The sequence below is a fragment of the Musca autumnalis genome, unplaced genomic scaffold (assembly GCF_047663935.1).
Source record: "Musca autumnalis isolate F117 unplaced genomic scaffold, ASM4766393v1 scaffold_4, whole genome shotgun sequence".
Taxonomy (NCBI): domain Eukaryota; kingdom Metazoa; phylum Arthropoda; class Insecta; order Diptera; family Muscidae; genus Musca; species Musca autumnalis.
In genome coordinates this window covers 99,526,657-99,552,783 of record NW_027411977.1, presented here as the reverse complement: position 1 = coordinate 99,552,783, position 26,127 = coordinate 99,526,657, and the positions used below count along the sequence as shown (strand labels likewise).

General features: G+C 34.6%; 1 protein-coding gene across 1 annotated transcript in view; it reads right to left on the bottom strand.

Moving 5' to 3' along the window:
- Positions 1–26,127, bottom strand: part of Dnah3 (dynein heavy chain 3, axonemal) — a 389,565-nt gene that overhangs the window by 185,273 nt on the left and 178,165 nt on the right. Inside the window, exons 19-20 of the mRNA XM_073981508.1 lie at positions 19,123–19,333; positions 18,851–18,985 (exon numbers count right to left, since the gene is read on the bottom strand). Coding sequence (XP_073837609.1) covers positions 18,851–18,985; positions 19,123–19,333 — 346 coding nt within the window. The remainder of the gene's footprint in view (positions 1–18,850; positions 18,986–19,122; positions 19,334–26,127) is intronic.

Genomic DNA, 26,127 nt, shown 5'->3' with positions numbered 1-26,127 from the left:
CGTTAACATAAATGTGACAATAGGTTTAAAATTATTTACTGTTAACACCAAAATTATAAATCGCCTTTAAATTTTTTATTCAGTGTGGAAGAAATAGGAGAATAAAAACATTTTTATTTGAGTTTAGGACCAGAATTGACAATATTTTAGTTGTTAGTATTGAATTTAAAAGATTTGAAGACTGTTTGAAAGCAAAAAAGGCTTTTGGATGTGGCCACAATCAGGATATTGACCTTCCAGCTGTTTTCCTATAATTTGAGCATTTATGGGGGAATCGATGGATTTTATAAACAAAAACGTTGTTGATTAGAGTTGTTTAACACTCTAGCTGTTACCTTGAACAATACATAATGATTGGTTCCCCATAAATTTGTGTATTTTGATCCTTGAGCCAAGTTTTTGCCAGTTTCCATTAGACTTTTATGTAAGGATTGACCAGAAAAGCGTATCTATAAGGCATTAATTCCTCGACCAATTATTACAATTATTTTGTTTATATGTATTTGAAAAATTGGATGATTGGCAGATATGAGCCATTTTCCTACACACTTTGTTATAAAGCTAATTTTAAGGAAATACTTCTGAAATAGCCCTGCGAATAAGTTTATTAGTTTTTGTATCCTATAAAACACAATTTTCTATGAGAACTAATCTAAATTAACACGTTCGCGGACGTGAATGCATTTTCATGGTGACGTAGGATGACGTGAATGCTATATCATTCACATGCAAAGTCAATCTTTAGTCATTTACTTGTATACAATCGCATGTTTTTGTGATTAATGTACATAAGACGACTAATTTCATATATCACCAATATTTTTGAAAATTTCACATAGTTGAAGCCAAGGTTTACCCTTTTAGAACACGCGACTTGTGATTGTAAATTACACAAATTAAATGTTTGTGGCTAAAATGAGATGTTTTTGGACGTGGCAAAAAATATTGGCATCAAAAGTTAATTTGCGTGGCTATATTTATGTTAAAAAATTGGTAAAAATGGGTTGAAACCAACATGTCTTTTTTGTTTTCTTTCGATTTGTGAGTAAACCACACTTCTGTCGATTTGCCTGTCAAAGTAAAAGTAGAAGCAATCTAAATAAGGATCATCTCACTAATGTATTACTTTTCAAAATTTGAACTGCTTCTACCATTAAATGATACTGACATTTTGAAGCCAGATTTATAGTGTTTTTTGACATTTTCTTCTAAATTCATTCCGCAAACAGGTTTTTCAAAAAATTGTATATAGGATTATAGAACTCGCGATTCTGAGTTATTTGATATATGTGTCGTGAATGTAGTCTACACAGCTTCATAGAAATCTGCATTCAAATACGGAAATTTTGTGCGAACATTTTTCTAAAAATCATATTTTTTGGGCCCAATTTTTACAATTGTCATTCGAATTCCTCGTACTTGTTTGCACATTTTAGTTTTTTATGTTCCGGATCTAATAAATCATTCCCCGTGAAAATCCTTCTACTAAAACGCGAGTTACGATCATTTCCAAAGTAGAAAAATCAACTAAAAATGTTTTTGAAAATATCGCGTATTTTATAGCGTTTTCTGCGGTTCGTTTTCACTGCAATGAAACAACTAGTACAGCATCTACGTTTTAGCGAAAACAGAGATTTGAAAACTTCAATGATAAGGGAGCTACATTCATTTTATCCCAAAAAATAGTGTGGGATGCTACATCCACGGTTCTTAATTGATCGCCTTGAAATAGATATATATCGATGTAGATTTTCATGGTGGACACTGAAATCGGATGCGGACAAAAATTGTATTCACTTTGCGCAAATTAGCGATATTTTATAGGTTTTTTTTAGTGCTAAAATGCAGCCGATGCTACATCTCAGCCTCCAAATTAAATTTCGAAAAATATATACAAATTAAAAGATATGGTCTTGCTGTACATGAAAATCTCATGCGGACAAAATGATTTTGATAATTACGCGATTTACACGTATTTTAAAATACATATAAATTAAAATGGGTTATGTGACCCCTATTTCCATTTCAGAAGCCTTGAGATATATCCTCAGCAACCCAATTATCTTCCTCAATAGGAAAGCTTTTATATGAATGTCTATAAAGCAAAATCCGTATATTTTAATGTGAGATTTAAGCAAAATGAAGGAAGTATTCCTATAGATTTTTCCAGCATTTTATACTACGTAATGAATGTGAAAAATATTTTTTCAAACAAAAAATTATTTTTTTTAACCAAAAAATGTGCTTATTTTGGCTGTAACATCAAAACTATAACACAAATTTGTACGATTGTAGTCTCATTTGATTCGCCGTGAAGTTTTGTTCCCATACGATTTTTTTCGTAATTTTATAGCGGGAAAATGGACCTTTATTTTGAAAAAAGTTGACTTACATTCAATAATTTATCAATTTATTATACATTTCGCGAGTACTGAGTAACATTCAACAAATATTATGCAATCTACCAACTCAAGCCACTTCCAGATAACTTTTTAGTAGCAATTGCTCGCGGTAAAATAATTAGCGTTTTTATAATCATTTTTTCTTTAAAACGAAAATAAAACCGCCATAACTTTTGTCCGCATCAACAAAAAACTGGCTCGCGAGCGGATTCGTACTGGGAATTTGTTTCTTAACCTATGTACCAAAAATCTTTGATGTAGCGCGAAAAAAAATTTAACATTTTTTTGAAATGGAATATGAAATATTTGACAACATTCGTGATATATCCATAATAATATAATAAATAAAAAATTATAATAATGTTAATAACTAATTAATAAATCCACAAAAACTATTTTCGAAAAAAATTGGGTGTTGTTTTGAACGAAAAACGTGATTTTTTGTAGAAAAAAATAGTACGGTGTATACCAACCATAGAGTAGCCAAAGCCGGATTATCACAAAATGGTGTAAAACTAATTTCAACCGATCACATTTTAACATATTTTTGGAAAAGAAGTGAAATTGATTTTGTACATAAAGCTAACATCCTGAGGACCTCATAATTTTATTTGGTCGAGGAATAGATGACTTATGAAGGCGCTGTTTTGGCCGATCCTTTCATAAAGGATCAATGGAAACTGGCTGAAATTTGGTTCATGGTTCAAAATACACCAATTTATGGGATACCAATAATTATGTTTTGTTTGAGGTAACAGTCAGGGTGTTAAACAACTCTAATCAATAAAGGTTCTGTTTTTAAAATCCACTTGGAAAAGTCGCCACAAGGACAATAGCCTGTTTTTGGATACTACCAAAGGACTCTTGTTTTCAAAAAATTCAAATATATTGTATTTAGTACTATCAACTAACATATTTACAGTTTTGGTCGTAAATTCAACTAAAAATATTTTTATTGTCCTTTTTCTTCCACACTCCTATTTTTTTGAACATAAAATTTTAAGGCGATTTATAATGTTGGTGTAAACAGTGAATAATTTAATACAAATTGCCACATTTCTGTAAAGGGGAGTACACACTAACAGTCAAAACTGACAGTCAACGTACTTTAAGGACAATTTTCCGGCAAATAACAACTTTTATTTAGCTAAAAACGTTTGAAATACAATATTTACGATATTATTTAGAGATTATAAAAGAAATTTTTCAATTAGGCTTTGATATTCACGAAATAGACCTCGATGACTGTCAGTTTTGCTTGTCAATGTGTACTATACTTTAGTGAAATAACAGTTGAGAAGAAGTTTAACCATGTTTTTGGACCATTCCTTTTTGTGTATGGGCACTCCTATTATTTTGAACGCGACTGTATATACCCTCGTTACCATAAATGCTTAGTGTATAAAAAGTATAAAACTTTTTAGTAGGTGTTTTTTTCATCTGAAAGAGCCCAACTTATTCAATGTTCGGAATTTTTCTTTTTGAATAATATTACGTAGTTTTATTGCAATTGACTGTCTACAAAATTCTGTTTTTTTTATTAAAGCATTTTGTGGTGCCAAATCTAGCTTGAAAAGTAATGAAGCGATCGTCATATATTTTTGTATACTAATTAGGAACATAAAGATCTAGTCTTTCATCGATCGATTTTTAACAAAAATCTTAGGTTTTACGGAAATGGGGCAACCAAAATGTCAAAGTTTTAATTTTTGGCTTAAAAACTGAAGTTTATTGTCATAAAACGGTCAAATTTTTTTAAAAGGAAAATCGATCGATGAATATCTTGTTTTTGATAAGCCCACAAAATTATATGGCAATTAGTTTTTGGGCTAGAGTTGGCACCATTTACAAAATGTCATTTCGAGAAAAATGTGTTTAAAGTTTCTATGCTACATATGTAAAATCGCAATGACTTTTCCCTTCCAACTCTCATATCCCAATTTTGTTCTGATCGACTTGACAATTTTATAACATACGTATTTTATGCTACAAACTCATACATTTTTTACCAAAACTGTTGTTGAACAGACTGTTAGCCATTGAAAATCGTGTTACCAAAATAACAGAACGATTTTGTTCATGGCCTTCGTATGATGATAGAAATTTATCTATTTCCTTGTATACCAACAACAAGAATAACTCACAATAAAAAAAACCATTTGAAATCTCTCAAGTCTTAAATAAGTACATTACAACACAATAAGTTTGGTCAGTCAGTCAAAAATGACTCAATGTCAAAGACACCAAGAGTCAGCATAGACAAAAAAATATATTTAACAGAACTGTCGGAAGAACACTTGAACTCATGGTTATTGAAAATGAAATTGCGTATGAAATTAAAGATACCAAATGATCTATATATATAAAAGAGCTTAGTGATGAGTGAGTGAGTGAGTGAGTGAGTGAGTGACTGACATATCATCGCCCAGACGAAACCGCTGAAGCTAGAAAGCTGAAATTTTGACTGTGGGTTGCTGTTGGTGTGTAGGGGTGAGATAAGGCTGGGTTTTTGGAAATTCGAACTAGAAAGGTACGAAAAGTACTAAAAGGTACTAAATATGGTACCCTTTGTATTAGGCAAACGGGAAGAGCTAGAATTCTGAAATTTGGAATGAGGGTCACTGATGGAGAGTTAGAAAGATGTACCAAAGGGTTTTTGAAATTTCGAACTATAAGTGTACGTTAAGTACTAAAAGTTAACAAATTTAGTACCAATTGTATATTTTGAACGGATATAGCTAGAATATTGGAATTTGGTATGGAAATCAAAGTTGGGAAGTGATGTTTATACAAGAGAATGGTTTGGGAAATTCGTACTCATGTGTACGAAAAGTACTAAATGGTACTAAATTTAGTACAATTTGGATTTGGGTGAACGTATAGAGCTGGAAACCTGAAATTTGGAATTAAGATTACTGTTGGAGTGTAGGATTGGGGAAGTTTTGGAAATTCGTACTTATGTGTATGAAAAGTACTAAATGGTACTAAATTTGGTACAATGGGGATTTGGGTGAACGGATAGAACTGGATTCCTGAAATTTGGAATTGAGATTACTGTTGGAGTGTAGGATTGGGGAAGTTTTGGAAATTCGTACTTATGTGTATGAAAAGTACTAAATGGTACTAAATTTGGTACAATAGGGATTTGGGTGAACGGATAGAACTGGAATCCTGAAATTTGGAATTGAGATTACTTTTGGAGTGTAGGATAGAAGTAGTTTTGAAAATTCGTACATATGGGTACGAAAAGTACTAAATTTAGTACAATTTGGATTTGGGTGAACGTGTAGAGCTGGAAACCTGAAATTTGGAATTAAGATTACTGTTGAAGTGTAGGATTGAGATATGAGGGTGGTTTTGGAAATTCGTACTTATGTATGTGTACGAAAAGGTAATCAATTTGGTACAATAGGAATTTGGGTGAAGGGACAGAGCTGGGGTCCTGAAATTTGGAATTGAGATTGCTGTTGGATTGTAGGATTGGGGAAGTTTTGGAAATTCGTACTTTTGTGCATGAAATGTACTAAATGGTACTAAATTTTGTACAATGGGGATTTGGGTGAACGGATAAAGCTGGAATCTCGAAATTTGGAATTGACATTACTGGTAGAGTTTAGAATTGTGGAAGTTTTGGAAATTCGTACTTATGGGTACGAAAAGTACTAAATGGTACTAAATTTAGTACAGTTTGGATTTGGGTAAACGGATAGAGCTTGATTCCTCAAATTTGGACTGAGGGTCACTGATGAAAAGTAAGAAAGATGTACCAAAGGGTTTTTGGAAGCTATGAGTGTACGAAAAGTACTAAATGGTACTAAATTTAGTACAATTTGGATTTGGGTGTACGGATAGAGCTGGAACCCTGAAATTTGGAATTGATATTACCGTTGGAGTTTATGACTATGGTAGTTTTAAAAAATTCGTACTTATGGATATGAAGCGCTTGAGTCCTGAAATTTGAAATTAGGATTACTGTTGTTGTAGGACTGAGGTAGTTTTGGAAATTCGTTATGGGTACAAAAATACTAAGTGGTACTACCTTTGGTACAATTTGGATTTGGGGGAACGGATAGAGCTGGAATCCTGGAATTTGGTCAGACTACTGTTGGAGTGTAGGATTGAGATGGAGGTAGTTTTTTTAAATTCGTACTTATGGGTACGAAATGTACCGAATGGTACTAAATGGTACAATTTGGAGATGAGTTCGCGGATAGCGCTGGAATCCTGTTATTTGGAATTACGGATACTGTTCAAGTGAAGGATTGCGGTAGTTTTGGAAAATCGTACTTACGGGTACGAAGAGTACTTAATGGTACTTAGTTTGGTTAAATTTGTTATTGGACGAACGGATAAAAATTTAAGTTAATATTACTGTTATTATTTGGTATTAATGTCAGTGTAGGGCTGATATATGTGGTTGTGGAATTCTACAATTTGTTCTTAGATCCACTGTGACTCTGGAAATACATACTATGAAAAGTACTAAATGGTACTGAATTTGGTATAATTTGTTTTTGTGTAAATGGGTTTTTGGAAATTCGTCCTAGAAAGGCACGAAAAGTACTAAAAGGTACTAAATATGGTATCCATTGTATTAGGCAAACGCGAAGAGCTAGAATTCTGAAGGAGGGGTCACTGATGGAGAGTTATAGAGATGTACCAAAGTACTTACTTACTTACTTACTTAGCTGGCCTTTTACAGAACATTTGTTCCATAAGCCGAACTAAGAAAAAATCTCCAATCCTCTCTGTTTGCTGCTGTATTTTCCCAATCTGGGATATGTAGCTTTGTGATATCTCGTTTCACTTGTTCGCTCCAACGAAGCTTTGGCCTTCCAGATCTGCGAGAACCTCCATGCGGCCCGTATTTATACGCCTTTTTAGCGGGTTCATCATCACTCATTCTTATAACATGGCCTAGCCATCGCAATCGTTGTATCTCGATTCGTTCAACTATATTGATGGGTAGACGTAGGGGATGGAAGATACCAAGGAACGGTCCTGACCGGTTTTAACATGGCAAAGCCCAGGATTTATCTTGGTCCCTCTTTCATCTCAAGTGGACACTGACCTCCCCGTGGTGTCACCTGGGGAACTGCCTTTAACACCCGTTAAAGGTAGTGAGCTAACATGTGCCGCGCGTTCACCCATAAGAACGTTAAAAACTTGGGTTTGGGCGTCGGGTTAGTAACCCTCCCCTAGAAAAAAACAGCCTACTATGAAAAAACGAAAGAAAAGAGATGTACCAAAGGGTTCTTGAAAATTCGACCGATAAGTGTATTAAAAGTACTAAAAGTTACTAAATTTGGTACTAATTTTATATTTTGAACGGATATAGCTACAATCTTCAAATTTGGTATGGGAATCAAGGTTCGTATTTATGAGTACGAGCAGTACTAAATTTGGATTTGGGTGAACGGATAAAGCGGGAATCCTTAAATTGGAATTAAGATTAAAAGTACTAAAAGTTACTAAGTTTGGTACTAATTTTATATTTTGAACGGATATAGCTACAATCTTCAAATTTGGTATGCGAATCAAGGTTCGTATTTATGAGTACGAGCAGTACTAAATTTGGATTTGGGTGAACGGATAAAGCTGGAATACTTAAATTTGGAATTAAGATTACTGCTGGACTGTAGAATTGAGGTAGTTTTGGAAATTCGTAGTTATGGGTACGGAAAGCACTAAATTTGATACAATTAGTAAACAAAAGGATTTTAGTAAACAAATAGAGTTGGAATTAGGAGTTAAGATTACTGTTGGAGTGTAGAATTGAGGAAATTTTGAAAATTCGTAGGTATGGGCAAGAGAAGTACTAAATGGTACTAAATATGGTACAATATGGATTTGGGTGAAGGGATAGAACTGGAATCCTAAATTTTTTTAATTAATATTACTGTATTAGTGTAGGATTCAGGAAGTTTCGGAAAGTCGTACTTATGGGCACGAAAAGTACTAAATGACACTAAATTTGGTACAATATGGATTTGGTTGAATTAATAGAGCTGGAATCCTGAAATTTGGAATTACGATTACAGTCGAAGAATAGTATTCAGTTAGTTTTGAAAAATCATACTTATGGGTACGAAAAGTACTAAAGGGTACTAAATTTAGTATAATTTGGTGGAATCCTGCAATAGAAATTATGATTATTGTAGCCCTGTTGCATTGAGGAAGTTTTGAAAATTCGTACTTATGGGTACGAAAGTTCTAAATTGTTCTAAATTTGGTACAATTTGGATTTGGTTTAACGGATAGAGCTGGAATCCTGAAATTCGGAATTAAGATTACTGTTAAAGTGAAGGATTGAGGTAGTTTTGGAAAGTCTTACTTATGGGTACGAAGAGTACGAAATGATACTAAGTTTGGTACAATTTGGAATTGGACGAACGTATACAGCTGGAATCTTGAGATTTGGGATTACGATTATTGTAATTATTTTGTATTAATGCCAGTGTTTGGTTGAGATATGTCGTCAAAATACGTGCCATAAGTATACGAAAAGTACTTAATTGTAATCATTTTTTTTTTTTTTTTTTTTTTTTTTTTTGACTGAAATCTGTATTTTTTGTGAGTATTGGTGTGCAACGTTGATCTCGCTGTTAATGTGTAAGGGTGAGATACGGCTGATCTTTTTGAAAATCTAACTAAAGTGTACAGTACTAAAATAAAAATAAATATTGATTAAAATTGGCATTAATGCAACAAAATTTTCAGTGTTTGCCCTTTTCATATTATATATTGTTTATTTGTTTTTTATATCCTTTCCGCATACGAAGTAGCGGGCATTTTGCTAGTACTTCATAAAACATTTAAAGAACCAGAAGAAGACGAAGTAATAAGGGCTTCAATAAATAAATGAACAAAAAATGATAATAAAAACAATATAAACACTCTTATCATCTTCATCACATCATCATCATTCTCATCAGCGGTGAAATCATTAAAGAATATTAAAAGAGCTTCCATCAAAAGGCAATAATATTCAAATGGAGTAGGAAGTTGAAATAAAATGGGTGGTAGGTTACCATGAATAGAGTTGTCGGTATTATTGTTATTTTTTGAGAAAGGTATTTTAACAACATAATAACAACCTTGATATGCTGTAAACAAATTGTAACAGCTTTTTTTAAAAATGTCGTTACAGAAACAACACCAAAATTAGCTGTGTCTTTTCACGTGATAATTTGTAATAATTATTACTAATGATGCAAATTTTGACAGTAGTATAATGGAAAAGATGATGAAAAAAAATGTTTCAGCAACAATTAGTAAGTAAAAAGACACACCAATTGTCGTAGTTTAAAATTCGACAAAAATGTTCAATACCCACCATACCACTGCTATCGAAAACGATATCGTTTTCGAATGTTTCTCGATAGTTTTGCAGATATTTTGTTCGTCGCTCAGTTTGTGGCAGGAAAACCTTCGATTTCGAATATCGGCAATAGTATTATTAGGGAATGAATGACGATAGTTTCCACGATAGTGGCGAAAAACATTTTTTGTGGATTTTTTGATGTTTCTGTTATGTACCTTTTCCGTTTTTATTTCTAATTTATATCACAATTTGCGACTCGATATGAAACTGTTGATTACACTATGCCACACTAGAAATGCAAACAACTTCTAGTATGCATTTTTTGAAAGTACATATTTAGACTATAAAAACCCTAGTAGGGTTTTGCCCTGTCAGATCCAGTTCGGATTTTATGGCCTCATCTAAACCGGGCTAAATCTAAACTTGTTTGCATTTATCAGGCCTTTATCTCAGAAACGAATAGGAAATCGGCCTTGCTGTCTTTAACAATATTGTAGCCCTAAACTAGTAAGAAAAACTACATCTAGGGCATCAAAATCTATAAAATATAGAAAATTTTACATAATTGCTGAAATTCTGGTCAGTATTGGCTAAACTATTGGGAGTTGAACCAAGTAACCTTTTGCAAAAATCTTCCAAATAAAGTTCTCAACAATTCTTTAGAACATTCTGAAAATCTGAAATGCTTACTTCATGTTGTTTCAACGATATTTTGCATCATATCTTTTACAACACGTATTTCAAACACAGTTCTCACCAACAGTTTATTCTCGCATTTCGGATTTCACTACATTATCGACATTTTTATTAAATCGTCGTTGAAAAATGTACTTAAAACAACAGGATAGAAACATTTTACAAAAACGATATGTTCTGAAGAGTTGTGAATTACATTCCAGGGAATATTTTTCCAAAAGAAAATATTCAGAAAAAATTAACGGTTTTGGAGATACGGTGCGAAATGTATAAAAATTGTGACATTTTTGCATATATTTTGAAATTTGAGGCAATAAATGTAGTTTTTCGAGTCCATTATTTCTTCAAATATTTTATTCTTATAATTACCTGCAAATTTGCTTCAGAGGTCAGATGAAGATTCGTATTGGTTTCAGAGATATAGCCCCGAATTTCTTTAAAAACTCAATATTTAACAATGTTTAGATGGGGCCATAAAATCCGAGCTGGATCTGACACAACAAAACCCAACTAGGGTTTATTGTCGTTTGGGCCCGTACTTTCAAAAAATCTTCAGTTCGAATTGTTTGCACAAGATCACTTTAAAAATGTTGCACAGTGTTATAAACATTGCTGTCTTGTGTTTGGCAACCTACCCATATGTTGTTTTTATCAACACTTATTGTTTATATCATACGTAGAAAATAATTTTATGTTGTTTGTGTAAAATTCCCACTCGCTTTTTTCAAATAATTTCGATATATATGCTACGTATAATATAAACAATAGGTGTTGATGAAGACAACATATGGGTAGGTTGCCAAACACAAGACAACAATGTTTATCCACAGTTACATATCGAGTCGTTTTCGAAAGTTGTGCCGAAAATTCGAATAATATCAGCAACTGGTATGGGGGGGACATTGGATTTGTCTTTGAGTTGTGTGTATGTTTTGTATTAGGAATACATTCAAAATTGAAAGCTTTTGCAAGTTTATTGTCAATTGTCTACATTTTTACAGAATAGCACAATCGTTACTGCAAACAATTTGTCTGATTGTTAAAAGGTTACAGAATAGGCCTACAGAATTAAACAAGTAAGAAAACCGTTAAGTTCGTCCGGGCCAAACTTTTTATACCCTCCACCACTAACTGTATTGAAGTGAACAGGAACAATTAGTTATATTTCGTTTATGAAAGTACTAAAATTATTTTTATTGCAGGAGATTAAATATTAAATTTCATCCGTTTCGACGGATGGATTTCATCCGCAAATCGGAAAGTACGCCTCTATGAGGTTATTTGAAGAAAAGGGCTTATACTGATAATTCTCTTCTGCAATATTATATACGCCCATGACAACTTAAATACTGAATTTCTGTCATATCGGTGGTATATTGAGGCCACAACTTTCAAAATGCCGTATATCGGAAGGTTCGGTCCTACTGGTGTATTTTTTATTGCAGGAGATTAAATATTAAATTTCATCCGTTTCGATGGAATATTGATGACACATCCTTAAAATCGGAAAATCGGAAAGTACGCCTCTATGACGTTATTTGAAGAAAAGGGCTTATACTGATAATTCTCTTCTGCAATATTTTATACGTCCATCGGAAGGTGCGGTCCTATTGGGGTATTTGAGGACGTCGACCTATACCGGAAATTGTTGTAGCCCATAAAATATTAAATACCAAATAACCGAAGTGGTGAAATAATGAGGCTGCAAAATACCGACACTCGGGAGGTACCGTTCTTTCAAAACGTTGACCTGTACCGACAAATTTCTGAAAGACTAAATACCAAATTTCAGCCACTTCGGTGGAATAATAAGGCTAAAACCTTCAAAAATACCGAAAATTGGGAGATATCGTCCTATGGGGACTATATGAGGACGTGTGACCTATACCGACAAATTTCATATGGAATGTTTTATACCCCAAATGAAGACTAACCACCAAATTTCAGCCATTTCGATGGAATATTGAGGCCACAACATTCTAAATACCGAAAATTGGGAGGAACCGTCCTATGGGGGCTAAATGAAGGCGTGGACCTATACCTCAAATATACAAACCTTCAAAATACCGAAAATCGGGAGATAGCGTCCTGTGGGGTCTATATCAAAACCTGGACCTATATAAACATTTTATGGTACAAATATTTCTTAGCCTGTGGAAACACAAAATACAAACTTACAACCGATTCTGTGGTCAAATGGGACTAATACATTCAAAGTATCTTAAAGTGACGCGTACTATATATGGGGCGTTATATGGGGACTCTACCAAACCGTGGACCTATATAAACAAACTTTAGTAGAAATGTTTTTTAGCCTCTGGAGACACAAAATACCAACTTACAACCAATTCGGTGTTCAAATTAGAGTTGGGCAATTTAGTTCCTTGAGCGGTTCGATCTCTCTAGTTCCTTTTCCCAAAAGGAACTAGTTCCTTAATATAGTTCCTTAGTTCCAAATAGTTCCGAGAGCGATATAATTCAATGAATCTTCCTCTTTCATCGATCTTTCTGTTTCCTTCGTTCCAAATAGATACTAGACCTATAGTTCAATGGATCTTTCTCTTCCGTCGTTCTTTTTATTTCCTTCGTTCCTTCGTTAACGAATCTTTCTCTTTGTTTTCATCTTATGGAGGATGAATTGACATACAAATTAATAAATAGTATCGATTTAACAAGAATTTAATTTACCTTTATTTTACAATGGGACCGTATCTGAATGATGAATGAAGCGAGCGAGAAAGATCGAAGTGAGTGTAGACTTTAATGAAGAAAATGAACTATATAAATGAAAGGAACCATATAAATACAAGAGCCGGATATAGTTCCAATAGTTCCTTGTCCGGAATCGTTCGTTGGAACTAGTTCGTTCCGGAACTACACAACTCTAGTTCAAATGGGACAAATATCTTAAAAATTCCTTAAAACGACGACGCGTCACTTTGTATGGGTGCTATACGAAAAATTTTACCTATATAGCACGCTTTTAATACCAAAAGTTCTACGTATATACAATAGCTTTAACCAAAATTTCATCCCCATACTTCAATACGTTCGGACCCTAGAACGATTTCCACAGACGGACAGACGGACATGGCTATATCGATGTAGAACTGCAAGCTGATCAAGAATATATATAGTTTGTGGGGTCTACAATGATTTTTTCGAATAGTTACAAACTTAATATACCCCCATCTTATGGTGGAGGGTATAAGAGATATACATTAGGGTAGTTTTTGTCAATAATGATTTCCTGTTGGGAGAGTGAATGAAATTTTGCCTATTATAAAATTTAAATATTAAACAGGGTCACGCACAAAAAACTTTGAAATTATATTTTTGTGAAAACACTGCGAAATGAAAAATAAATTCTCAAAAAAATTCCGTAGGCACTAAACATGATGATTTTGGTTCAAACATGTAATGAAATTATTAGCATACCCGTAGTCAATGAAAAACAATTTTTTGGTTTGAACTATTTATATTTCTATTTTGCTTTCCAAAATAGTCTGGCTAAATGCCACAGTCGTCGTTTTAATATTTTATTAGAACAACTTTAATTTATTAGCGGGAAATTGGCGATGCATACCAAGGGGTAAGGCGGGGAAGACTATAGTTTCGGATCTCGCAACAGATCCTCATCATTTCCCTTGTTTCTTGTTTTTCAACACGAAAAACTCTGCAATTGCCTATTGCAGCAATATACCACAATTTGTTTCTTTGGACAGCTATTGACACTTGGGTATTAAAAGTTTCTTGTTGATAAACAATATATAGTCTTTAGTCTTCCCTGCTTTACTCCTTGGCAAACATCGCCAATTTTTTCCCTCAAATAAATAAAAATTGTTTTTTCTATACCCTCACCATTTATGCTAACGAGGGTATATACCCTCCTACGAGTATACGGACAAAATGTGCATCATCGAAATAATGGTTTTAGACCCCAAGTATGTTTGGGCGAAATGTGTTTCAGACAATTTGGAGCCGATTGAGCAATGTCCGTCCGTCTGTCTGGCTGGTCCAAAATTTGGCTGTCGTAATTTTTTGTCCAAACTTAGTTTAAGTTCGAAGATAGGTTATACCGGTCCACTCCCTCCGGTACCTCAACCACAAAAGTTCGGAAAATTTGTGCGCACTATAACTCTTGAAGGGAGTAACCGATCAGGTCCATACTTTGCACATCGTGTAATTTCTACCAGACTCAGAGGAGGTTCTAGTATGAACTCAATCGGTACCTCCTGCAGGTACCTCCCACACAAAATTTCGAAAAAGTTCAGTTTAGAACCTGTTTGCGAATCTCTTTGATTTTTGTTGTAGCAACTTGTATTCACTGTCCCGCTTACGACGGTACATGTCTCATTAGGCGCAAGTCCATAATTCCTGAGAAAATAGCCTGAAAGATGCAAAAACCCCCCATGATACCGTGTGCATTGGTTGGAGCCGAAGACATTTCTCGAACGGATCAACCGATTTGGTCCAAAATTTGGACTTCGTAATATTTAGCCCAAACATAGTTTAGGTTGAGCATAAACCATATCGGTCCACTCCTTCAGGTACCTCTCCCACAAAAGTTCAAAAATTGTCGGAAAATTGTTCGCACGATAACTCTTGAAGGGAGTGAACGATTTGGTCCATACTTTACACATCCTAATATATCTACCAGATATAGATCCGGTTCGAATATGGACTATGTTTGTCCACTCCTTCGGGTACTTTTCACACAAAATTACGGATAAGTTCACTTTAAGCCCTTCTTTCGAATCACTTTGATTTTCGTTGAAGCGATTTCCATTCGCTACCTCCATTACAACGGTAAAAGTTTTTTCAGGGGCAAGTCCATATCTCTTGGGAAAACAGCCCGAAAGGTGTAAAAAAGCCTATGTCACCATATGTGGCGTTCGGAGAGCACGATATCTCTCGAACTGTTCAATCGATTTGTCCAACATTTGGTCTACGTCATATTATATCCAAACTTAGTTTATTGGGCAATACCGGTCCACAACTTTCGGTACTTCTCACCAATATTTAAAAAAATGTCACTAAAATGCTGGGACGATATCACTTGAATGGGGCAACCAATTTGGTCCAAACTTTGGATCTCCAAATATTTTATCAAAATTGAGTTTAACTTCTAAAATGGCACATATCGGTCCTCTCTAGGGATACCTGCTCTACAAAAGTTCAACATTTGTGTCTTAATTCCTAATCAACATTTTTGTCGGAAAGTTCAAATGCCCAAAAAGGGCCACAAAATTCTGAAGAGACCTTAAATACATTCCGGAGGTGAAAGTTTCGCTTCACATTGGCTGAGGGTATATATCTGTCGGCAAAGCCGACTGACACTTTTTATACCCTCCACCATAGTATGGAGGGTATATTAAGTTTGTCATTCCGTTTGTAACTCATCAAACTAATCATTTGCGACCCTATAAAGTATATATATTCTTGATCAGGATAAAATTCTAAGACGATCTAGCCATGTCCGTCTGTCCGTCTGTTGTAATCACTCTAGCGTCCGCAATAATTGAGATAGAGTGCTGAAATTTTGCACGCGAGGGTATTTTTTCCATAGGCAGGTCAAGTTCGAAGATGGGCTATATCGGTCCACTATTTGGTATAGCCCCCATATAACGGTACCTCCGGATTTGAGGTATTTTGACGTTCTTCGCCACATTTGCAAACCGAATTAGCTATAATTTGGCACTTTGGGTTCCTAGTGATCAACAAACTTATATCCCAAAGGATATGGGCATAGGTCCATGTTTTGGTATAGTCCTCATATAACGGTACCTCCCGATTTTCGGTATTTTGAGAATTTTAGCCACAATTTTTAACCGAACTATCTGCAATTTGACATTTGAGGTTCTCAGTGGTCATGAAATATCTCCACGAAACTTCGTCAACATAGGTCCATGTTTTGGTATAGCCCCCATATATCGGTACCTCCCGATTTTCGGTATTTTGAGAATTTTAGCGACAATTTTTAACCGAACTAGCTGTACTTTGCCATTTGTGGTTCTCAGTGGTCATGAAATATCTCCACCAAACATTGTCAACATAGGTCCATGCCTTGGTATAGCCCCCATATAACGGTACCTCCCGATTTTCGGTATTTTGAGAATTTTAGCCACAATTTGTAACCGAGCTATCTGCAATTTGATATTTGAAGTTCTCAGCGGTCATTAAATATCTCCACCAAACATCGTCAACATAGGTCCATGTTTTGGTATGGCCCGCTTATAACCGTACCTCCCGATTTTCGGTATTTTGAGCATTTTAGTTACAATTTTTAACCGAACTAGCTGTAATTCGACATTTGAGGTTCTCAGTGGTCATAACACATCTCCACGAAACATCGTCAACATAGGTCCATGTTTTGCTATAGCCCCCATATATCGGTACCTCCCGATTTTCGGTATTTTGAGAATTTTAGCTACAATTTTTAACCGAACTAGCTGTAATTTGCCATTTGTGGCTCTCAGTGGTCATGTTGGAGATGTTTCTCCACCAAACATCGACAACATAGGTCCATGTTTTGGTATAGCCCCCATATAACGGTACCTCCCGATTTTCGATATTTTGAGAATTTTAGCTACAGTTTTTAACCGAAATAGCTGTAATTTGACATTTGAAGTTCTCAGTGGTCATAAAACATGTCCAACGAAACATCGTTAACATAGGTCCATGTTTTGGTATAGCCCCCATATAACGGTATCTCCCGATTTTCGGTATTTTGAGAATTTTAGCTGCAATTTTTAACCGTACTAGCTGTAATGATCGGTATTTTGAGAATTTTAGCTACAATTTTGTCTATTAAAAAATAATCGTCAATATAGGTCCATGTTTTGGTATATCTCCCCATATAACTGTACCTCTCGATTTTCGGGAATTTTCAGTGGTCACGAACTTTCTTCACTAAAATTCGTCAACTTGAAGTTCCCTGCAGCTATAAAAATTTTTCCGCCAAAAAATTTAAAGATAGGTTGACTTTTTGATATAGTCCCGTAGGTGGTACCTTTCACCTAGCTGAACACATTTTTTAGATTAGATTAGATAACACTGTGCAACAGAATGGAGGTAAAAATCTGGGGCACGGAAAATTCCTCTTGGGGAAGAAAGGCCTTGGTGAGTATATTATGAAACCCGAAGGACTGATCCGTCGTGAGTCGAACTTCCGCGTTATGGCGTGATAAAATTTTTGTTAGAGACCCTGTGGGCAATCAGGAATTATCGTTATATCTTTGTTCACTGTTGCTTAAGTGCTCTACAAAAACAACAAACGAAGATATAATGCTAATTCATGATGGCTTACAGGGTCTCTTGCAAAAACTTCATCACGCCATAACACGGAAGTTCGACTCACGGCGCATCTGTCCTTCGGGGTTTATAATATACACACGCCAATGGCTTTCATCTGCAAAAGGAATTATCTCTGCCCCAACATTTGTGTTCACAGTGTAAATTAAGCATTAGTGGGAGGCAGTAGGCTTCTATCCATTGTCGAAAAGTTGTTCCACCTAAAATTGTGAAAGGGCCCTAATTATTCCATTTTAATTAAGACTATTTTATGGTGGAGGGTATAAAAAGTTCGGCCCGGCCGAACTTAACGACTTTTTACTTGTTTTACTTGTTTTTTTTTTAATATTAAAATAACGACTATGGGATTAACCATGACTATTTTGAATATCAAAATAGAAGTTGTCATTCCAAATAAAAAAACGCCAAACCTTCTAAGTGATTTAGAACCTTTTTTGTAAAATCGACACTTATGGGGGTCACTTATCACCAAAAATATACTATGTGTCAAAAAACCTAAGCCATGGGGTAATACTCCAGACTTATGTAATCACGTGAATTAGAATCCTTGAACCACTACGTTCAGATTTACATTGAGCAATATCAATTCAGGCAATTGTCAGTTTCGTAATGGAAACCGTGGTAAATTTATTTATAAATATGGCTTTCAACATGACAAATTTAGAAATCGACACAAATATTTCTCCATCGAAAGCTCTAATTCATTGCAGATTCCTATTCATACATAGATACATATGTACATACATATATACATAGACAATATTTTATCCATTAAATAGCTTTATTTGATATTATGATTGGATGAAATGATACATAAGCTCCATATCCAGTTGAATGGGAGTGGTAATGTATAGTTCCTAAGAGTCTATGAATGTCTGTGATAGATAAATAAATTCGAAATCACATTTCACATTGTGCTATGCTATTGCCTTCATTCATCAAGCACTGTAACGACAGCTTAAAGTTCATTACTAATTTTTAAAATCTCATAACAAATACCAAAAGTACAGCCATAAGACGCGAAATGGCTAAAGTAAAATGTTCATTAAAATGGGAAATGATGCGGGCAAAAGTACACCATCGTTCAACGTCAAGTTGAGCTAATAAAACTTACCAACATTTTCAATCAATACCGGATTACCATAAGTAATGGCCAACTCAAGCACTTGCATATAATTGCTATCGCTCTGCTTAATCACTTTCAAATCGTTCTTCTTTTCCATATTTTTAATCCACTTATTGGCTTGTACTGTAAAAATAATGGTGTACAGAAGGGTAAGTGAGTTATTAACATTAGTGGAGTTTTAATATTTTAAATTTTAATGAGCATCAATGGTCCTTAGAGATAGATACTGGTGGTGATTATAATTTTGTTAATGGACTTACCTTGAGGATCAATTAGCAGAGAATAACGACTGGAATTTGCAACAATGATGGCGTTTTCAACTGAAAAATTATCTGCGGGTAAACCACCTAATGACCATGCTCTTATTTGCATCGGATTACCCAATGTGTTTGCTAGCGAAAACTTTTCTGAACAGGGTATTTTACGTTGGCGGCAAAAATCATTCCATTCCTGAAGTATTCGAACTCGATACTGTTAATTGATGGAATAATGAAAATAATCAATCATTAAATAGGATTAAGGTAGTTCGATATAATTAAGTATGTAGTAGGTAAGTATCTATTAGGAAAACGAATAAACAAACGTGTTGTACGAAGTACTTTACACATTATTAAATAACTACAATACGGTTTGGTGAATCAGTCAAATTATGCAATTTACGTTTGAAATATTATTAGGAAATATTCGAGTTATTTAACGCATATGCAATGTAATTGATGATTAAAATCCCGAGCGTTATTAAATCAACACAAATGTAGAATACATGTATTCTTATTAAAACTACCGAAATACATCGAGCGCACAAAATCAAATGTTGAATGAATTTTCATATTTGAAAAACGATTATTCGCCAGCATTAAATTTGGTATATAGACGGAAAATTTAGGGTAGAGGCATAGTTAGATACATTTGATGAGCACCCTCACCAAGTGCGAAACATGTAGTGTAGTGGTTTGTGGTGACAATTCCTCTTAAATTACTTTTCTTTTACAAACCTGAAACATTTGCTGATCGCTACCAATATAATGATTTCATCCCGGCGAAAGGAGGGTAACTGTGCTGATGTTTTTCATCTTACAGAAATCGATGATTTCTTAGTTAAAGTGTGCTGTCAGCTTGCAAGTATTTTGTTCTGTTTTTTTTGGGGAAACCATTAACATGAGAATACTCGATGCTTAAAGAGATCAGATTTTCACTAGAAAAATCATTATTTCAAAAACTGAAAAGCCAATTGATAATTCCCTTCGCCGGGATGAAATCATGATATTGGTAGCGATTAGTAAATTTTGCAGACTGTCGGTGCGTTTGGTAAACATTACTCTCTGTAATAGAGAGTGATGATGAAGTTAAGCCAATGGAGGAATACTCCAGACTTAAGCTATCAATGAGATTGAATCTTCAAACAGTAAACAAAACAAACAAGAACAGCGGATGGCACGCGCAAGGGAATTTCAAACAAAATTCCAACAACAATCATTCACAGGCAACTGTGGTGATGTTATTTCAGCTTATAGAATTCGATGAATTCTTAGTTGCTAGTTGCATGTTGCAAAATATTTTGTTTTGGTGTTTTTTGGGAAAGCCGAAAAGTGAGTGTCACTCACATTAACTTGAGAATACTCGATACTTAAAGAGTTCGGTTTTTCATGAAATCTTGATATTGGTAGCGATCAGTAAAATTTTGCAACACTGTTAGTTCGTTTTGAAAAGCATTACTCTCTGTACTAGGGAGTAATAATGAAGTTAAGCCATTGGGGGAATACTCCAGACTTACGCAATCATATCATTTAACACGGTGTGTCTTAACCACATTTAAATGGAAGATGCTCACACCTTGGAAGTTTTTGCAGATTCTGAAACTACAATGCTCATAGATGAGAAATATCAAGAAACAAAAAATTGCCGGAGTGATTTTCAAATAAATCGCGATTAAAATTCACGCTTTTAGGGGTTCTTTAGGTTTTCATGATTTTGCTTGTAAACCGCGAGTCCTATGTAAAGGAGCCTTAAGAAAATGTTGTTGTTGTATAAGGAGGCGATACAGTCAGTGCATTGTCTCAATTTGCTATATCTCAAAAACGGTAAAACCTACGAAAATATCATAAAAATCAATCTTGTGAAGAATTTTCAGAGCTACAAAATTTTCTTTGTGCCAATGTAAGAAATTATTATTCCGAAAGAACAAAGCGTTCAGAATAATGCTTGACGTAAGGAATTAAAGAATGTTGTCGTTGTCTAATCGTCAGCGAACTTTCTTTAATTCCCTGAAGATGATTGGAGTTCCAATCGAAATATTGGAAAAAAAGTAAAAAAGGATCAGTCGGCCTTGCCGACAGTTATATGTATTAAAATTGTGTAGTTCGCGAACGAACTAGTTCAATTGAACGACTCACCTCAAAGAACGACTGAACTAGATCACTCGAAGTCGTTCTTTATAGTTCAGTAAAAAAAACGAAAGAAATGTCTGCTGTTTCAACCGGCGTTTGCACCATACAATTTGTCTTCAATCTCTGATTTACTAACACATACATACATTTGTCAGCTGTCCATAATTTTTTAACAAATTACAATTTTTTTAACAAATTTTTGACATCTTTGTAAAACAAGTGAGATAATATTTGAAATGTGTTGAAAACAAAAGAACGTGAACAAAAATAAAATATGTGAAAGGAAAACAAAAACAAATCGACGATTTTCATTCATAATTTGACAACTGTTTTTGCAGTCGTCTAGACGCCTACGTCACACAGGCAAGTTTTGGGTTTTTGACAATTAATACATGTACTCAACTGTCCTGTCATGTGTAAACGCAGGGTAAGACAATTACATTTTGCTAGTTTTTCTCAATCGAAGAGTGCAAATTTGTTCTTAGAAATAATATGTCTGAAAACAGAAAATATAGTGGAGTTTGGATGCATTTTAAGGAAAATTAATCTAAAAGAGCGACATGAAAGTATTGCCCCACATCCTTGAGTAGTGCTGGAGGGTACATTGGCAATTTAAGTAGACACATGAAGGCAAATCATAATCAAATTCCTTTGGTGATGGAATCTGACGCGGTTGGAGTAGAATTGCCAAGTACAAGCTCTCAAAATCCGGAGACGGCCTCCTATGAAAAAGCTTGAAGAAATTGATAGGCAAAATGGTAGCAAAAGGTCATCATGCGCTACACATAGTTGATGAGCCAGAATTCAAAAAATTTAATAGAACTTGTGTGACACTGTCCTGGGTATACTCTACCAACGAGAAAAACACTCTCCCAATTCATTATCAACAGTTTATAGGATCTTCGGTCAACTATATGGTAATGTGCAACATTTTAGAGAGTTTTATTGCAAAGTTCTTGCTGAACGAGGAACTGAACTACTGAACTAAAAGAACGAACTAGTTCAATCAAAAGACCTGAACTAAAAAGATCGATCAGCTAAACGAACTAGAAAGCACAACTCTAATATGTATACTATCAGCCTGTGTGAATTGATACACATTTTTCCTAATAAATTATATATTTAAGGGGTTTCAAAAGTTTGGGCGTATGAACCGAAAAAATATGGATTTGGATAGAAGCTCAAAAGTTTTGCGGGGAAGTTACCTATAGGAATGGGCATTTTGGAAGTGAATTTTATTTTGGGTGTCATTCCCCCCGATAAATATCGGGACCATCTGTCGTTTCATTTGGTCACCATATAATTCAGAGGTTTTGGATCATTATATCAGGAAGCATGTACTTGCCTACGAAAAACACAATATCAATGTAAACACGACCACTAGGGATCCTCGAATAGAAGGTTTTTAACCTTTATTTTGTCATGAAGTATGGACTTGAAAAAACTATTAGCTTTATATTTGAGGCAGCGGATGCAAGTTGCATCATGAAAAATCAAAGTGATTCAAGAGCAGGTCTTAAATTGAAATTATCCGAAATTTTGTGTGGGAGGTACGCGAAGGAGTGGACAAATGTAGTCCATATTCGAACCTGATCTATATCTGGTATTTATATTACGATGAGTGTACACATAAAGAAAAATGTTTCATTGATTTTGAGCCAACGTAGAATTTCATTGAATAAATGAAAAGTTTCATTAAATAACAATATTCGGTTTCTTCATTATTCCAATGAGATTTCCCCAATTATTAATGATACTTCTTTTTAATGCAATAAAGTAGTTAGAAATTACAATTCTATTATTTCTATGAAATTTTCACATTAGTACTATGAAAAAATAATGAAAATTATTTGATGAAACTCAATAAAACCTCTTCATTAATAAAATGAAAGCTTACGTTGGTTCAAAATCAATGACAAATTTCTTTGATACAACGTTATTTTCTTTCAGAGTAAAGTATGGACCACATCGGTCACTCCCTTTTAGAGTTATCGTGGGCACAATTTTTCCGAAAATATTTGAACTCTTGTGGAGGAGTGGACCGATATGCCTTATCTTCGAACATAAAATAAGTTTGAGTAAAATATTACGAGCGCCAAATTTTGGACCAAATCGGAAGATCCGTTCGAGAATTATCTTGCGCTCCAACCACTACACACGGTATCATAGGGGTTTTTTGCATCTTTCAGACTATTTTCTCAGGAAGTATGGACTTGCCCCTGATGAACCTTGTACCGTCGTATAGGGGACAGTGAATAGAAGTTGCTACAACAAAATTCAAAGCGATTCGAGAGCAAGCTCTAAACCGAAATTTTCCGAAATTTTGTGTGGGAGGTAACCGAAGGAGTTGACCGATTGGGTCTATATTGGAACCTCATCTAAGTCTAGTAGAAATTCCACGATGTACAAAGTACAGAGCAAATCGGTAATTCCATTCAGGAGTTATCGTGCACACAAATTTTCCCAACATTTTCGACGTTTTGTGGGGTAGGTACCGGAAGGAGTGGACCGATATAACCCATCATCGAATATAAACGGCCAGCCAGCCAGACAGACGGACGGAGCTTCCGCACAATAAGCTTTTACAGCCTGTTTTTTGTATGTCTATTAGAAAATGAATTCGTAAAAAACACTACCAACATCGAGCGTTTTTCAAATTTGTGTTTTTTTTTTTTGTTTTAAAGCAAAAGCAAACCTAAAGTTTGGGTGTGTTCCATGCTCACACAGTTTCGTTTCGAAATACATAAACATGTTGTTAAAGTTTTTATTTTTCAGAACTTTTGAAATTTTTTTCAAGTCACTGCAAGCAGTTGTTTAACTGAAAACAAGATATTGGGGTGCATGACATAAGCAAAATGACATAACCGTTTATTTTTCAAAAAAATTATAATCGGATTATAACATATATCGTCTGCTCCGTCGGATGATAGTACAAGTCAAAACACGTCGTATGATACAAAGAAATGGTAGTATGTCGCGTTTTTCTATATGTTTTGCGCTTGTCGGAAAAGGTCGTAAGTCCAGAAAACGTAAAAATTTGAGTACGAAAAGGTCGTAAGTCCACAGAAAAATGTATACTTTAAAAGAATACTACATCTAATGTAGGTCAGATATAATGTTTTACGTCATCCATGGTTGAGGTACAACGTAAATAACTAGCCTACACCTTTGGATGATAATGATATTTGGCGGAGCCTTTGGACCAAACTTTTGAACAAAAATGTAATAATTTCTATATTGCAACGAAAATTTACATTTGAAATCTATTTCCCCTATAAGTGAACTGATTATGAAAGATAGACTTCTGGCCTTTTCATTGATACACATTGGGATGCTGTATGTGTTCAAATACCTCATATATTAAAAACTTTGTAAAATAAATCAAAATTTTTACTGTTTTCTTTGTCGTATATCTTACTTAACTTTATCCACTGGTAATTTGTGGTTTCTTTAGGGACATATATTCACATAACGAGATTAGTTTGTATTCTGAATTCAATAAAGTAATACCTTCTAACGGACGGGTAAGTGCAGTGTTTATATTATTAAATGATTCTAAAATAATAATTGATTGAAATGTTATTAAACTAAGAAGACTAAATTGTTTTTGCTAACAAAGAGCAGTATGAATTTGGAATGGAATTAGGCGATGGTGTCTTGGGTCTAGTGCCCTATGGTTTTCACAGTGATTCTGAAAGCTCTGATGATAAACTTCCTAAACGCAGGAAGACATTACATGCTGAAGATTCTACATGGTTTGCAGACAAAAACAAAAGATGCAGGGAGTTGGGGCAGAAATACTAGGGAAGACAAAAAAGAACACTATGTATTTGGGATTACAATGTAGCTAAGAAACCACGTACATTAACGGAATTAATCATGAAATTTAAATTAAGGAAAAGGTCGTAAGGCAAATAATATTCTTGGTTCTATGGTGCTATATGAAGGCGTGGACCTGTATAGACAAATTTATGGGAGAAAGTTTTATACCCCAGCGAAGAATAAATACCAAATTTCAGCCATTTCGGAGGAATATTGAGGCCACATCTTCAAAATACCGGAGTTTTATGGGGGCTATATTAAGGCGTCAAAACCAAGCATCCTAGAAGTAATAGAAACTTCTATACCAAATCACGAAGATCTATATTAAAAATTGCGAGCTGTATATTAAATTCAAAAGACGGACAGAAGGTCATGGTTATACCGACTTAGAATATATATATTTTATGGGGTCTCCGCTGAATATATCGATATGTTACAAACTGAATGACAAATTTAATTATACCCTCCATATTATGGTGGAGGGTATAAAAATCTTCAGAAATGTTGGTGTCGATATGCAATTTTAACATACCGCCAAATAACTGATGACTTGAGGCATGCCGACTGCGTCCACCTTCTTATAATGTATCTTATATACCTGATGAAACTATAGCTATCGATACGTTACCTTCTAATCTAAACACTTGCTTTCCAATAAGACCAAAGCATCGTTCTGCATAACATCTGGTATTTCCATTGATTTGTAGCATATTTAAGTCGGTCGGGTCTTATTGCTAAAATATGTACCCAGGGGGAAAGGGAATAGTTTGTAAGTTTTATATATATAGCACATTTAAAAAATAGGACACAGGTGTAACCCGCTCCTGCGAAATTCATAAAAATATATACGAGGGCAGTTCGGAAACTTCTTAGCCTAGCACAAAAAGCGCGGTATAAACAGAAAAAAGTTAAGTGTTGTGGAAACTTCCATCTCTGTTATGAACACATGTTAAATTTTGTTTCGATCTGGCAACTCCTTCATATAGAAACAGGTGTTCAATAAAGACGCATCCGCAATATTTTTACAATGGAAAAATTAGAAATGCGTGCTGTCAT